The sequence below is a fragment of the Ranitomeya variabilis genome, chromosome 6 (assembly GCF_051348905.1).
Source record: "Ranitomeya variabilis isolate aRanVar5 chromosome 6, aRanVar5.hap1, whole genome shotgun sequence".
In the NCBI taxonomy this organism is placed as follows: Eukaryota; Metazoa; Chordata; class Amphibia; order Anura; family Dendrobatidae; genus Ranitomeya; species Ranitomeya variabilis.
Window position 1 is genome coordinate 17805556 of NC_135237.1, and position 17136 is coordinate 17822691.

Consider the following 17136-nt stretch of genomic DNA (forward strand, 5'->3'; position numbering starts at 1 on the left):
TGCAGACAGGATCTTATCATGTATCTCTGTATACAGGGAGCTCCCCCTAGTGGTGGCTGCAGACCAAAATTTTACTTCTATCTCTCTATATAGGAAGCTTGTCTTTTTGATCCACTATAGGGGTTTCTTATATAGGGGCATTGAGGCTCTTATTGGAGCAATATGTGGCTGTCATAAGATGTTATGTGATGAAACAACAAAGAAGTAGAAATGGTTGATGGAAAACTTTCCAGAGATGCATCGATGTCTTCACACCAGTCTGGTATATAGCGGTAATAATTTGCCTTATTGTTGAGGTATTATTTATATTTTATATTTAATGGCATGGTATAGAATTACTTGATATTGCAAATATATTTATGACCATGTAAGTGGGCACTCTGCGGTGTGAGACCACTGGTTTCTTGTGTCTTGTCTGCACCTTCCTTGATTTCTTTATTTGGCCTAAATCTGACACTTTGTTCCCAGAGATGATGGAACGTTCCTCATGTTGACCTTCCTTCTCTCCATCTTCTATGTCCCGATTTTTGGTGAATCCTCAGGATTCAGTCGGAGAAGTAAGTTCCGTTGTACCGGAAGGGTTTGTCCGTCACGCACTGACCGAGCACTTCAGGAGTCCAACGCTGGATGTTCACTTTGGTGAAGCCACTGTCCGTGGGTTTCACTATGACCGGGCTCCTGGAGGCCACGGATGGGTCCTCATTAAAAAAGTTGAAAGGTCGAAGAAAGAAACCCACCGCGTTTCCTGGTGTGGAAGTATTTGGGATGTCCTCAGCGTGGGGGATATGGAGGAAGCCGACTGTCACCCAAGCGACAAGATCCTAAATCATAAATCAGAAGGAACATCAATGAACACGAATGTTTGTAAAAAAAATGGAGAAGGAAAAACGAAATCATCAGAAAAGACCAGAAAAAGGGAAGAAGGTGAAAATGGACGAGATGGAGACAAACACCGGAGTAATGAAGAGGCCTAAAGACCAAGTAGACCGTACTCACCTTGTTCACAATGTCCTCGTTATTACGGATGAAATTCTCAAAATAGATGTCGGGGTCCCAGGGGTCGCACTGGATGTACAGGCTGCTGCTGGCCAGCTCCGATTCTCTGTGTCGGGTCACTGCCAGGCTGTATCTGCAGGTCAGGGGGGCATAAAAAGGACAGCGAGATGAGACCACTAGTGTTGAGCATCCCGATACTGCAAATATCGGGTATCGGCCGATATTCGCTGTATCGGAATTCCGATACCGAGTTCCGATATTTTTGTGATATAGGAAATCGGAATCGGTAGTTCCTATAAGTTCCCAGGCGTGTGCGGTGCGTATGGTTCCCAGGGTCTGGAGGAGAGGAGACTCTCCTTCAGGCCCTGGGATCCATATTCATGTAAAAAATAAAGAATAAAAATAAATATGGATATACTCACCCTCGGACGAGCCCTGGCTGTCACCGCTGCAAGCGTCTGCCTCCGTTCCTAAGAATGCAGTGAGTGTAGGACCTGCGATGACGTCGCGGCTCGTGATTGGTCGCGTGAGCGGTCACATGAGCGGTCACGCGACCAATCACAAGCCGCGACGTCATCGAAGGTCCTTCGCTCTGCATTCTTAGGAACGGAGGCAGACGCTTGCAGCGGTGACAGCCAGGGCTCGTCCAAGGGTGAGTATATCCATATTTTTTATTTTTATTCTTTATTTTTTACTTTAATATGGATCCCAGGGCCTGAAGGAGAGTTTCCTCTCCTTCAGACTCTGGGAACCATCCAGGATCACTTCCGATATTTGTGTCCCATTGACTTGTATTGGTATCGGTATCGGCGATATCTGATATTTTTCGGATATCGGCCGATCCGATACCAATACTTTCAAATATCGGAAGGTATCGCTCAACACTAGAGACCACCCATCAATGGAGAAGTCTGCCACATCCCAGCTGCTGTGAAACTACTACTCCCAGCAGGCCGTCATGCTCTGTGAGCTAAACACATCGGCCACAAATTGTTCCCTCTATTACTTGTTACATCTTATCTGAGCCGATACATTGTATCACTCTAGAGTCCGAGCTCCAAAACAATTGTCCACACTGGATACAATTGTAGCAACAGTTTAAAGGTGTTGTCCGTCCCCAAACTTCTCCCTATATGCTCAGTTAGGCCACGTTCACACGTTCAGTATTTGGTCAGTATTTTACATCAGTATTTGTAGCGTCAATCAGGAGTGGGACAATCACGGGTTAAATACAGTTATATCAAAAAGTTTGGGCACCCCTATTAATCTTAAGCTTAATGTTTTATAAAAATTATTTTTTTTTGCAACAGCTATTTCAGTTTCATATATCTAATAACTGTTGGACACAGTAATGTTTCTGCCTTGAAATGAGGTTTATTGTACTAACAGAAAATGTGCAATCTGCATTCAAACAAAATTTGACAGGTGCATAAGTATGGGCACCTCACCAGAAAAGTGACATTAATATTTAGTAGATCCTCCTTTTGCAAAAATAACAGCCTCTAGTCACTTCCTGTAGCTTTTAATGAGTTCCTGGATCCTGGATGAAGGTATTTTTGACCATTCCTCTTTACAAAACAATTCCAGTTCAGTTAAGTTTGATGGTCGCCGAGCATGGACAGCCCTCTTCAAATGATCCCACAGATGTTCAATGATATTCAGGTCTGGGGACTGGGATGGCCATTCCAGAACAGTGTAATTGTTCCTCTGCATGAATGCAGATTTGGAGCAGTGTTTTGGATCATTGTCTTGCTGAAAGATCCATCCCCTGCGTAACTTCAACTTTGTCACTGATTCATGAACATTATTGTCAAGAATCTGCTGATACTGAGAGGAATCCATGCGTCCCTCAATTGTAACAAGATTCCCGGTGCCGGCATTGGCCACACAGCCCCAAAGCATGATGGAACCTCCACCAAATTTTACTGTGGGTAGCAAGTGTTTTTCTTGGAATGCTGTGTTTTTTTGCCGCCATGTATAACGCCTTTTTGTATGACCAAACAACTCAATCTTGGTTTCATCAGTCCACAGGACTTTCTTCCAAAAAGAAATTGGCTTCTCCAAATGTGCTTTTTGCATACCTCAGCCGACTCTGTTTGTGGCGTGCTTGCAGAAACGGCTTCTTTCGCATCACTCTCCCATACAGCGTCTCCTTGTGCAAAGTGCGTTGTATAGTTGACCGATGCACAGTGACACCATCTGCAGCAAGTTGATGCTGCAGATCTCTGGAGGTGGTCTGAGGATTGTCCTTGACTGATCTCACCATTCTTCTTCTCTGCCTTTCTGATGTTTTTCTTGGCCTGCCACTTCTGGCCTTAACAAGAACTGTACCTGTGTTCTTCCATTTCCTTACTATGTTCCTCACAGTGGAAATTGACAGGTTAAATCTCTGAGACAGCTTTTTGTATCCTTCCCCTGAACAACTATGTTGAATAATCTTTGTTTTCAGATCATTTGACAGTTGTTTTGAGGAGCCAATGATGCCACTCTTCAGAGGAGATTCAAACAGGAGAACAACTTGCAAGTGGCCACTTTAAGTAGCTTTTCTCATGATTGCATACACCTGGCTATGAAGTTCAAAGCTCAATGAGGTTGCAAAACCAAAAAAAGTGCTTTAGTAAGTCACTGATGTGAAACACTGACCGAATACTGAACATGTGAACTTTATCTTAGTTGCAAAAAAAAAAAATCTGAGCTTTCCAAACCCTCCCCCGGTCCAGCGTTCTGTCACTATTAGTTCCCCAGTCTATGTCTGTCATGACAGCGCTGTTACCGATCACTGAGCTCAATGGTTTGTGCCGGCTACATTGGCAGCGCTGCTGAGCTCAGTGATTGGCTGCAGCTTGAGGAGGGTAAGTAAAGCACAAATTGTTTGCAGGCAAAATTTTGTGAAGAGACAATCCCTTTAAGTATATACAGGTTCTGAATACAAAGTACACTGTTCCCATTTACTGACAGCAAGCAGAGATCTTGAACAAAGTCAATAATTCCGACATGCAGCCTACGATAAAGTTACTTGTCGCTGAAAGACGACCCTAAAGCCTCAGAAAATTGCCAACAATTAAACTAATTCACTGACTGTGGTGGAACAAATAATACAGAACTATAAACTCAATAAAATTAACCCCTGACTTAACAAGCACACATTGCCCCTCGCTTAGGGGAATAAATAATTCCAAAATGTAGCAAAAGCTCTGAGCTGTGATACTACAGGCCCCAGCGTCTGCGTTGTCACCTCAACGCGTTTCACCCTTCACAATATTTATGGGCACATCCGGAGGTTTTTTTCTGCTTATTTTATTCATGGGAGCTTGATACGAGCAGTCTTATAAATCAATGACACCCGTCAGGTGAAGAGGGGGGGTACAATTTAGCTTAAAATTAAATGTAATCCTCGCCTTCATCCACAAAATTGACTATGCACTTTAGAAGGCTGTGTAATCCATGTATTGATGCTGTCCCTGAGACCAGTAATGTGGGTCTATCATTATATCTCGAAGGGCAAAGTGCAATTGTTGTGGATTACCTTTGTTAGGTCTTAATTTTATTGAGTTTATTAACAGTTCTGTATTCTTTCTTCCACCAGTCAGTGAATTTACCACAAAGTTACGGAAGCTTTCATCAAACATTGATAAAGCTGGAGAATAGATTTATTTAATCTTTTAAATCAAGTTTTTATCCAATGTCATATAATGTAGATGTTTCAGAATACAACAGATTTATAGCCAAACTTTCACGTTCTAAAATTTTGTTACTTTAGCACTAAAGAATGAAGAGACTGGAGAAATGCATTATAAACATCTCACCTGTGCAAGACTTCACATCTCACTATATACAGGTGCATCTCACAAAATTAGAATATCATCAAAAAGTCAATTTATTTCAGTTCTTCAATACAAAAAGTGAAACATATATATTATATAGAGTCATTACACACAGAGTGATCAATTTCACGTGTTTATTTCTGTTAATGTTGACGATTATGGCTTAGGTTGCTTTGATAGCAGCCTCCAGCTCTGTTGGGTATGGTGTCTCATCTTCCTCTTGACAATACTCCATAGTTTCTCTATGGGGTTAGGGTCAGGTGATGTCACGCTGTAGTACTGAGGGTTAATGCAGAGTAGCACAAACTCCACTAGATGGCAACAGAGTGGTGAGCTGAGAATCCTGCTATGAAGCAGACTGTCATGTCGGACACTGTCCAGACCAGGTCGTCTGACAGACAGCGGTAATTCCGCGTTTGACCACTGTTTGCTCATTGGCGTCGGCTAGTTTTCGTCTGGCTGCTCCGGGGTTAATTTATCTGATCCTCGGATTGGAAGCTGGGCCATGCCCATTTCCTTTATATGGTTCTCCTGATCTTTGGGCGTCGCCGATTATAGCTTCTGTCTTATCCTTAGTTATCTCGGTCCGGAGTGGAGAGCTGGTTGTTGGAGAATCGTTGCTGGTGGTGTATTTTCCTTTGTCTTATTTACTCCTTCCTATATTTGTATTTATTTTGCCCTGCACATTTATAGTGTATTCCTGATTGACTGCGGCGTGGTGTATATTTTCCTTTATCCTTGTTTGTTATAACTGTGGGAATTGGTCTATTGCATTCACTGGGTCGTGGGCGGTGGTGTTCAGTCTAGGGCTGAATCAGGAGTCAGGGTGAGGGTGGAGGCCTGGACATGCACACCTTCAGTGTAAACTTTAGGTAGAGGGTCAGACAGGGTTACCCTAGTCTGAGGGAAATTGCAGGGGCCCGGGTTATTAGCTCTCGCCCTCCTTGTATCCCCGTGACATTATAATCGGCCTAACAAAAAAAAAAAGGGGTTCCTTTTTTTTTTTCTTCTCTGTGTTTTGTCATGGATCCCATGACTTCCATAACCCGCCAGTTGGAGGCGCTGTCCCTACAGGTCACTGAGTTGAGGGGAGCAGTGCAGCAACAGGGACTAACAGTATCTAATATACAGGCTGGAGCGACAGGAGGAGTTAATGAGCCCAAGTTTCCTTTGCCTTAAAAATTTGCTGGGGAACGCAGTAAATTTGTTTCTTTTCGTGAAGTTTGCAAACTGTATTTCCATATGCGCCCGATCTCCTCTGGTAATGAGGTTCAACGTGTGGGCCTGGTGTTGTCATTATTAAGCGGGGATCCCCAAGCATGGGCATTTTCGTTGCCATCTGATTCTGCTGCATTTAACTCAGTGGAGGGTTTCTTTTCTGCACTAGGACACATTTACGATGATCCAGACAGAATGGCTCTAGCAGAATCTAAGTTACGCACTATTTGCCAGGGGGAGCGTGTTGCAGAGGATTACTGTTCTGAATTTCGCCGCTGAGCGGTTGACACTCAGTGGAATGAGCCAGCATTGTGGAGTCACTTTATTCATGGAGTTTCTAATAGGGTTAAAAAAGCCCTCCTGATGTACGAGACTCCTGCTTCACTAGATTCCGCTATGAGTCTTGTTGTCTGCATTGATCGCCGTTTGCGTCAGGGGAATCATGAGACGCCGCCTGTGGGTGAAGGTTTAGGTTCACGTGAGGTTGCTGCACGTGAGCCCACGGAATCTATGCAAATTGGAGGGGTGTCACATGTTAAGAGTCGTACCCCTGTACTCAGGAAGCAGGGAGCCTGTTTTTTCTGCGTTAAAACTGGTCATTTTATTAATATCTGTCCTCTGCTGTTAAAGAAAAACGCAACGGCGGAAAACTTCTGAGCTCAGAGGGGGTGGAGGAGTCCAATCTGAGCTTATGTAAGTGCAGCGCCCCAGAGTCCTGGTCGTTGCAGTACTGTGGCTCCGCCACTAAGGGGAGCTATGGTATGTCTGATGGCACTGAAAGAGTTCATCTGACCAGGTATCACAGACACCAATACATTTCACAGTCTGGCCTCCAGGGGGAGCTAAGGGTTCGATTCATTAGGCCACTCCTCACATACTGGTAAAACTGGGGGTCAGGCAGGAAGTTAGGGAGAAAGCTGACTGGGTTGGAACCAGGCAACACCTTGTGGCAGAGGGTGTTGTGGGGGGGGAAGATTCGGTAGGGCCCCTGTCGGGGGTGGGATCCTGACAGAGGCCTGGCAACTTGAGAGAACGTCACGGGACCGTGCCTGCTCAGCATAGCGGCGGTGCCCAAGGAAGGATTAGAAGCGAGATAGATTGTGCTGAGTGAGAAACGAGATCAAAGCAACAAGGAGAACACCAGTAGGAGTCGTGCTGTGAGACCGAGGCAACATTCTACTGAGGCGCACAACCAGCGGCCGGAACGCCGAGGAAGTATTCATACATCTAGCTTCAAGCAATACTTCAAACCAACGGCAGGACAGTCAGTCATAGGCGGGCTGTCTCACCTAAATCACCTACGAAGACATAGGGGGCAACTTGTGGAGAGGGGCGACTCTAGGGTCCCGGAAGAGCTCCGAGCCTACCCGTCATACGGGTGCCGTCCTAACCGTAACATCAGGGAGGGACGGAAGATTAGCAGAACATCATCTAATCGAGTTGTGAGGGAACTTAAGAAACAGACACAACAGTTGTGGGGACTTTCCGTAAGCACAGCAGGGAAGGACCACAACACATAGCGCTAGCAGGAAGGCACAGATTTCCACCTGAAAAGAGAACTCTGGAGGTGCCATTGGACCGGCTGGACTTGCGCAGCCTGGTTAACCGTATTCCGGATTGAGGACCCAGAGATCTTCAGTAAAGAGGTAAAGAGACTGCAACCTGGTGTCCTCATTATTTACTGCACCGCACCACCACCACTATCTACATCTATCACTGTACGCCCCTCAGCAGGGTCACGGACCGGGTCTAGCCACCGCGACAACCCCAGAGCAGAGACTCAGAGGCCCGGTACCGGGTATCCCCCTCGGCCCTGCGGCAGTGGGGGCGCTACAACTTGGCGTCACGAACAGGATCTACTTAAGCCTGAAGAATCAGGTCATGTGTGCCTTGGAACTGTGATTTACTGTGCTTTATTGCAAGGACTGTGTATTGCCATTTACCGCCAAAATCCGCCATTACAGCGCCACGAGCGCAGGAGAAGAAGAAGGGCGTGGAAGTGGGCGTGAACAAACTGAAGAGCGCGAAAGACAATGGCCGCCCAGTCTAAATATTTCAGCACCGTGAGGACGTGTCCGTCAGCAGCCGAGATCCGCCTCCTAATCCTCAATGGAGGGCGGAGACAACGAAAACGAAACCACCCACGAAGGAGAGAGCGGGAAAAGGACCAGGGAGAAGAAGTCAGCGACATGGAGGACGCCATGGCGAGCCACCCGGAGCGGGAGCGTGGGGTCGAAGCCGAGGACTCCCCCAGCTACCCGGAGAGGCATCGCAGCCAGACCTCCACAGCTGACGCTGACCTCCAGCAGACCGGAGCAGACGGGCTGATCCGCCAACCCCTGCAGACGCAGCTGAGCACTGAGGCCGGGTGGAAGAAGACCATCATCGGGAGCCTCGCCAGACGTCTGTTGGTAGCCTCGTCTGGTCCGGAGCAAGAAAGAAGTTCCAGCGCTCCGAAGCCAGAAGGCAAGGCCCTGCCGGAAAACGAGATGCTGCAAACGGAGATGACAACGCCGCAGCGCAAGGCCCCGCAACCAGCGTTCCAGACCCCATCGGAGGCGGAGCAGACCGGCACCGGAGGGACCACGTCTGAAGCAGGTATGAAGGACGACCCTGCCCTGACGACCGACACCACTCCAGTGACTGCTAGTGCCACAGCTGCTGATTCCGTTCCAGTGACTGATCTTGCAGCAGCCGCTACCTCTGCTGCAGCAAATGCCCATACTCAAGCTGCGCGGACCTCCATCGCTGCGCATGATTTAGGCTACGTTCACATTTGCGTTGTGCGCCGCTGCGTCGGCGCCGCAACGCACAACGCAAACAAAAACGCAGCAAAACGCATGCACAACGCTGCGTTTTGCGCCGCATGCGTCCTTTTTTTCATTGATTTTGGACGCAGCAAAAATGCAACTTGCTGCGTCCTCTGCGCCCGGACGCGGGCGCCGCAGGGACGCATGCGGCGCAAAACGCAAGTGCGACGCATGTCCATGCGCCCCCATGTTAAATATAGGGGCGCATGACGCATGCGGTGACGCTGCGTCGCCCGACGCTGCAGCGCACACCGCAAATGTGAACGTAGCCTTAACTGTACATGAAAGACGGATTAACGGCGTTTGTCCAGCACTGGGTGTGACCCTGGACCTCACTTTTCCCAGGCCAAGAGGGGTTAAGTGCCAGGTGCAGCCCTGGAAGCCGTCCAACTAAACCTCGGAAACCTGAAACTGTACATAGTTAACTGTTTGTTTCCCTGCTTTTTGCTACTTTAAACCCGACCTGGGTTATTCTTAAAGGGATCCCTTTGTTTACCCGGGATCCCTTCTTCTGCTTTTTGTTTTGTTTCCTGTTTATTCATCACTGAAAGAACTGCTGGATCATGAACAATGCATGATACAAACTGCTTGTAAATAGTTTGCACCTTCTTAAAGGTGCTCTTTACTGGTTTTATACAAAAGACGGACTCTTTGCGAAGATACGATTCTTGGAACTTGTATTGGAGTCCTAGCTGCATACGGATTTGCAGCTTGAGAAGTTGCACTACCTCATAGAGACTTGGTCCCCTCTTAAAGGGGATGTTCACTTGTTGCACTTAAAGAATGGTATTGCTTTAAGACAGATAGATAGCAATAATGTCTTGACAAAAAGAAAGTGATGATGATGCTTACATGTAAAAGTTATATGTATCCAACTAGTTGATTGTAAGAAATGATTGATAGCGTTGATAGAAAAATGAGGACAGAGAGTGAACCCATACGGGGTTAGTCAGTGAGTCCTCTTAGGAGCCATGTAAGGATGGCTCAGTGATTTCAAACCGAAAGTAAATGTTATGTTCTATACTGTGTATAGTAGTTGAAAAGGCAGTAGGCCCGGGCTGAAAGGGGCGGTCCTGTAAAGAAAGGAGAGGCAGTAGGCCTGGAGCAGTTAGGACAGGCGGTCCTGCAGATTTAACGAAGGAGAATGAAAGAGAGAGAGTTCAGAATAATTCTTTAGTGGGTTTAGTCTGTACGCCCTTGAAGAAGAAGTCAGTTTCATAATGTTTTATAAGTAAAGTCTTTAGTGGATAGGAAGTGTACATCCTTAAGGACAATGTTAACTTATTATTCAAAAGTTTGCACTGAGTAGAATACCCGGTTGGGTAACAGGAGTTGTTTACAGCCTGTAATTTATAATGTTTAACCATGTTTGTAACGTTCAAGTGTCCTCACCTCCCATAAAGGGAAGCTCTGTTCAAGCTTACTTATCGTTATTACATTTTCAAAATTGTATGTCTTTTTGCTAACCTGTATTGTTGTTTTCTTCCCAGTCCAGGAGTACTGGATTTAACCGGGGGGGGGTGCAGCGCCCCAGAGTCCTGGTCGTTGCAGTACTGTGGCTCCGCCACTAAGGGGAGCTATGGTATGTCTGATGGCACTGAAAGAGTTCATCTGACCAGGTATCACAGACACCAATACTTTTCACAGTCGGGCCTCCAGGGGGAGCTAAGGGTTCTATTCATTAGGCCACTCCTCACATACTGGTAAAACTGGGGGTCAGGCAGGAAGTTAGGGAGAAAGCTGACTGGGTTGGAACCAGGCAACACCTTGTGGCAGAGGGTGTTGTGGGGGGGGAAGATTCGGTAGGGTCCCTGTCGGGGGTGGGATCCTGACAGAGGCCTGGCAACTTGAGAGAACGTCACGGGACCGTGCCTGCTCAGCATAGCGGCGGTACCCCAAGAAAGGATTAGAAGCGAGATAGATTGTGCTGAGCGAGAAACGAGATCAAAGCAACAAGGAGAACACCAGTAGGAGTCGTGCTGTGAGACCGAGGCAACATTCTACTGAGGCGCACAACCGGCGGCCTGGAACGCCGAGGAAGTATTCATACATCTAGCTTCAAGCAATACTTCAAACCAACGGCAGGACAGTCAGTCATAGGTGGGCTGTCTCACCTAAATCACCTACGAAGACATAGGGGGCAACTTGTGGAGAGGGGCGACTCTAGGGTCCCGGAAGAGCTCCGAGCCTACCCGTCATACGGGTGCCGTCCTAACCGTAACATCAGGGAGGGACGGAAGATTAGCAGAACATCATCTAATCGAGTTGTGAGGGAACTTAAGAAACAGACACAACAGTTGTGGGGACTTTCCGTAAGCACAGCAGGAAAGGACCACAACACATAGCGCTAGCAGGAAGGCACAGATTTCCACCTGAAAAGAGAACTCTGGAGGTGCCATTGGACCGGCCGGACTTGCGCAGCCTGGTTAACCGTATTCCGGATTGAGGACCCAGAGATCTTCAGTAAAGAGGTAAAGAGACTGCAACCTGGTGTCCTCATTATTTACTGCACCGCACCACCACCACTATCTACATCTATCACTGTACGCCCCTCAGCAGGGTCACGGACCGGGTCTAGCCACCGTGACAACCCCAGAGCAGAGACTCAGAGGCCCGGTACCGGGTACCCCTCGGCCCTGCGGCAGTGGGGGCGCTACATATATCCTCCATGATGATTTCTCAGTGCATGCTCCCTGCCGAAGTTGTTGTCGCTGGCAGAGAGATACCAATCACTATTTTTGTGGATAGTGGTTCCACCACAAATCTCATTGATGAGGAGTTTGCGCGCACTGCTGGTTTTAAGATTGAAAAACTGCCTCATCCTATCCATGTGGTCACCATCAATTCTGCTCCTCTTCCACAGGGGGAGATTACTGAGTTCGTGGCTGAGGTTAAACTCCACATTGGGGTTCTTCATTTCGAGCAGGTCACATGTAAGGTGCTCAAGAGTCTTCCGGCACAATTGGTTCTGGGTTTTCCATGGTTGTCTATGCACAACCTGGTGATTGAATGGAAAACTCAGGACATAATCCAGTGGAGTGATTTCTGTCAAGAGAATTGCCTGGCCACATGTGTGTCCGCTGTGACTTCAAGCGTTCCTGAGTCACTTCAGGATTATGCAGATGTGTTCTCTGAGAAGGGTTGTTCAGAGTTGCCGCCACATCGTCCCTATGACTGTTCTATCAGGTTTAAACCAGGGGCCAAGTTGCCTAAAGCGAGGATGTTTAACATCTCCGGTCCGGAGAGACAAGCGCTCAAGGATTACATTTCTGAAAGTTTGAGCAAAGGGCACATCAGGCCGTCATCCTCGCCGGTGGCAGCAGGGTTCTTCTTCGTGAAGAAGAAAGATGGCGGATTACGCCCGTGTTTGGATTTCAGGGAGTTGAACCAGATTACGGTTCGTGATCCATACCCTATGCCACTGATACCTGACTTGTTCAACCAGGTGGCAGGTGCTATGTGGTTTACCAAGCTTGACCTCAGGGGGGCGTACAACCTCATAAGAGTATGTCAAGGTGATGAGTGGAAGACGGCTTTTAATACCCCTGAGGGTCATTTTGAAAATTTGGTGATGCCGTTTAGGTTGACAAACGCACCTGCAGTGTTCCAACATTTCATCAATGTTGTGTTCTCGCATGTGTTGGGGAAATTCGTTATCGTGTATCTAGATGACATCCTCATATATTCTTGCGACCGTGATGCTCATTTAGATCATGTCAGGCAGGTGTTACAGCTTCTCAGAGAGAATAAGCTGTATGCTAAACTTGAGAAATGTGTATTTTCTGTTCAAGAGTTGCCGTTCTTGGGTTATATTGTGTCTGCTTCTGGGTTTAAAATGGACGCCGCTAAGGTGCAAGCGGTGCTGCATTGGGAGCGTCCTGATAACCTGAAAGCACTTCAGTGGTTCCTTGGGTTTTCTAACTACTATAGGAAATTTATCAAGGATTTTTCTATCATTGCTAAACCGCTAACTGACATGACTAAAAAGGGTACCAATTTCTCCGTTTGGCCTGAGGCTGCTGTGCACGCATTTAAATTTCTCAAGAACAGTTTTGTTTCAGCCCCCATTCTTGTGCAGCCAGACGTATCGAAACCTTTTGTTGTGGAAGTCGATGCGTCTGAGGTTGGTGTGGGGACGGTACTATCACAAGGCTCATCCTTGAGTAGTTTGCGTCCGTGCGCCTATTTCTCTAAAAAACTGTCGTCCGCTGAACGTAACTATGATATCGGCAACAGGGAGTTGTTGGCTATTAAGTTGGCCTTTGAGGAATGGCGACACTTCCTGGAGGGGTCGGTACATCAGGTTACTGTTATTACCGATCATAAGAATCTGCTGTATTTGGAGTCAGCCAAGCGTTTGTCCCCCAGGCAGGCTCGCTGGGCATTGTTTTTCACGCGGTTCAACTTTGTTGTCACTTACAGACCAGGGTCTAAAAACACTAAGGCGGATGCTCTGTCCAGGTGTTTTCCGGGGGGAGAACCTCGGGAAGACCCAGTACCCATTCTCCAAAAGGGTGTTGTGGTTTCAGCCCTCACTACCGAGGTTGAGGCTGAGATTGCCGAGGCTCAGGAGGAGGTACCATCTGAGCTTCCCATCAACAAATCTTTTGTACCGCTTCATCTCCGCCTAAAGGTGTTGGCGGAGCATCATGATACTGTCCTGGCTGGTCACCCAGGGGTTAGAGGTACTTTGGAGTTGGTGTCATGTCGGTTTTTGGTGGCCCAAAATCCGACAGGACGTGGTCTCATATGTGTCAGCTTGCACCACGTGCGCTAGGGCGAAGACGCCCGCTCCCGTCCTGTTGGCACACTACTTCCTCTGGAGGTACCTAGTAAGCCATGGACGGAAATCTCCATGTATTTCATCACGGATTTGCCTCCCTCAGCTGGGAACACGGTCATTTTGGTGATTGTGGACACTTTGTGTCTTTGCCTTCTTTACCCAACGCTAAGACTCTTGCTCAGGTGTTTGTGCAGGAGGTGGTCAGGCTTCATGGAGTTCCGTCTGACATCGTGTCAGATAGGGGTACTCAGTTTGTAGCAAAATTTTGGAAAGCATTTTGCTCACGGCTGGGGATCAAGTTGTCTCATTCGTCTGCGTTTCATCCCCAGTCAAATGGTCAGACCGAGCGTATGAACCAAAATTTGGAGCAGTACTTGCGCTGCTTTGTCTCTGATAACCAGGAGGAGTGGTCTACCTTTCTTCCTTTGGCTGAGTTTGCCATCAATAATCACCGCCAGGAGTCGTCTGGGGAGTCTCCGTTTTTTTGTGTTTACGGGCTACATCCTCAGTTTTGTACGTTGAGTCAGAGAGGCTCTTCCGGCGTTCCGGAGGAAGACCAGTTAGGAACACAATTGTCATCAGTCTGGAGGAGAGTGAAACAGCGCCTGTTGAGTGTGGGTGCTAGGTACAAACGTGTGGCTGACAGTAGGCGTGTGCCAGGTCCGGACCTGAGTGTGGATGACTGGGTGTGGTTATCCACAAAAAACATAAGACTCAAGATACCATCCCTTAAATTGGGTCCACGGTTTATTGGTCCATTTAGGGTCACCGCCGTCATTAACCCAGTAGCGTACCGACTGGAGCTCCCTACGGTGTATAAAATACACAACGTGTTCCACAGGTCTCTTCTTAAGAAGGTGGTGGGTTCTGTGGACGCGGCGCCTATGCCACCTCCAGTCTTGGTGGATGGTAACCTAGAATTTGAAGTCTCCAGGGTGGTTGACTCTCGTGTGGTGCGCCGCACTTTACAATATTTGGTACACTGGCGTGGTTATGGGCCTGAGGAGAGGTCCTGGGTACCAGCCTCGGACATTCATGCGGATCAGCTGGTCAGGTGTTTTCATCGTCGCCATCCGGACAAGCCGGGTCCTATAAGCCGTGAGGGCCCTGGGGTCCCTCGTAGAAGGCGGGGTACTGTCATGTCGGACACTGTCCAGACCAGGTCGTCTGACAGACAGCGGTAATTCCGCGTTTGACCGCTGTTTGCTCATTGGGGTCGGCTAGTTTTCGTCTGGCTGCTCCAGGGTTAATTTATCTGATCCTCGGATTGGAAGCTGGGCCATGCCCATTTCCTTTAAATGGTTCTCCTGATCTTTGGGCGTCGCCGATTATAGCTTCTGTCTTATCCGTAGTTATCTCGGTCCGGAGTGGAGAGCTGGTTGTTGGAGAATCGTTGCTGGTGGTGTATTTTCCTTTGTCTTATTTACTCCTTCCTATATTTGTATTTATTTTGCCCTGCACATTTATAGTGTATTCCTGATTGACTGCGGCGTGGTGTATATTTTCCTTTATCCTTGTTTGTTATAATTGTGGGTATTGGTCTATTGCATTCACTGGGTGGTGGGCGGTGGTGTTCAGTCTAGGGCTGAATCAGGAATCAGGGTGAGGGTGGAGGCCTGAACATGCACACCTTCAGTGTAAACTTCAGGTAGAGGGTCAGACAGGGTTACCCTAGTCTGAGGGAAATTGCAGGGGCCCGGGTTATTAGCTCTCGCCCTCCTTGTATCCCCGTGACACAGACCAACAGTAAAGGTATGTGTCCACGTTCAGGATTGCATCAGGATTTGGTCAGGATTTTCCATCAGTATTTGTAAGCCAAAACCAGGAGTGGAACAATTAGAGGAAAAGTATAACAGAAACATATGCACCACTTAAGCATTTATCACCCACTCCTGGTTTTGGCTTACAAATACTGATGGAAAATCCTGACCAAATCCTGATGCAATCCTGAACGTGGACACATACCCTAATACAGCGAATTAGTCAGAGAGCCGAGTCGATTCGATACCAGAGGATAATGCAGTACAAATAAGGAAACCAAAACAGAGTCAGACAAGAGCAAAAGGTCAGTACCAGTCAGTAGCAGAGAAACCAGACTGTGCTGTATATATGTGGACTGTGCTCTATATATCCCTGTGTGGGCTGTGCTGTATATATCCCTGTGTGGGCTGTGCTGTATATACCACTGTGTGGGCTGTGCTGTATATACCCCAGTGTGGGCTGTGCTGTATATACCCCTGTGTGGACTGTGCTCTATATATCCCTGTGTGGGCTGTGCTGTATATATCCCTGTGTGGGCTGTGCTGTATATACCACTGTGTGGGCTGTGCTGTATATACCCCTGTGTGGGCTGTGCTGTATATACCACTGTGTGGGCTGTGCTGTATATACCCCTGTGTGGACTGTGCTGTATATACCCCTGTGTGGGCTGTGCTGTATATACCCCTGTGTGGGCTGTGCTGTATATACCCCTGTGTGGGCTGTGCTGTATATACCCCTGTGTGGGCTGTGCAGTATATACCCCTGTGTGGGCTGTGCTGTATATAGCACTGTGTGGGCTGTGCTGTATATACCTCTGTGTGGGCTGTGCTGTATATAGCACTGTGTGGGCTGTGCTGTATATAGCACTGTGTGGGCTGTGCTGTATATAGCACTGTGTGGGCTGTGCTATATATAGCACTGTGTGGGCTGTGCTGTATATAGCACTGTGTGGGCTGTGCTGTATATAGCACTGTGTGGGCTGTGCTGTATATAGCACTGTGGGCTGTGCTGTATATACCACTGTGTGGGCTGTGCTGTATACTACGCGGGCTGTGCTGTATACTACTACACGGGCTGTGCTATATTATGCAGGCTGTGCTATATACTATAAGGGGTATATTATATTCTATGGGGGAGGCCGTGTTATATACTATGTGGCTGTGTTATATACTATTGCGGGGGTATATTATATTCTGTAGGGGAGGCTGTGTTATATACTATGGGGGGTATATTATATTGTATGGGGGAGGCTGTCTTGTATACTATGGGGGGCTGCATTATATTCTATGGGGGGCTACATTATATATTATGGGGAGGTGGGCTGTATTAGATTTTATGAGGGATGATTGCATCATACTCTGATGGGGCTGCATTATATTCTATGGGGAGGTGGGCTGTATTCTATATACATTAAATTCTATGGGTGGCTGTATTATATTTATATTCTATGAGTGGTGATTTCATCATACTCTATGGGGGGCTGCATTATATTCTATGGGGGGTTACATTATACTCTGGGGTGGCTGCATTATTCTCTGTAGGGTGGTGGCTGCATTATACTGTATGTGGGCTGCATTATACTGTATCGAGGACTATGGGGAATATGTTATACTATATGAAGAACTATGGGGTGCATTATACTATGGGAAGTGAATTGTACTACATGGATGACTATGGCGGTGCATTATACTATATGGAGCACTATGTGGAGTGTATTATGCTCTATGGAGGACTAAGAGGAGTG

The 17136-nt window shown here is 47.5% G+C and overlaps 1 protein-coding gene across 1 annotated transcript in view; it reads right to left on the reverse strand.

The window, feature by feature from the left end:
• Positions 1 to 293: 293 nt before the first annotated feature.
• Positions 294 to 17136, reverse strand: part of AOC1 (amine oxidase copper containing 1) — a 32881-nt gene continuing 16038 nt past the window's right edge. Inside the window, exons 4-5 of the mRNA XM_077267975.1 lie at positions 997 to 1129; positions 294 to 821 (exon numbers count right to left, since the gene is read on the reverse strand). Coding sequence (XP_077124090.1) covers positions 546 to 821; positions 997 to 1129 — 409 coding nt within the window. The 3' untranslated portion in view covers positions 294 to 545. The remainder of the gene's footprint in view (positions 822 to 996; positions 1130 to 17136) is intronic.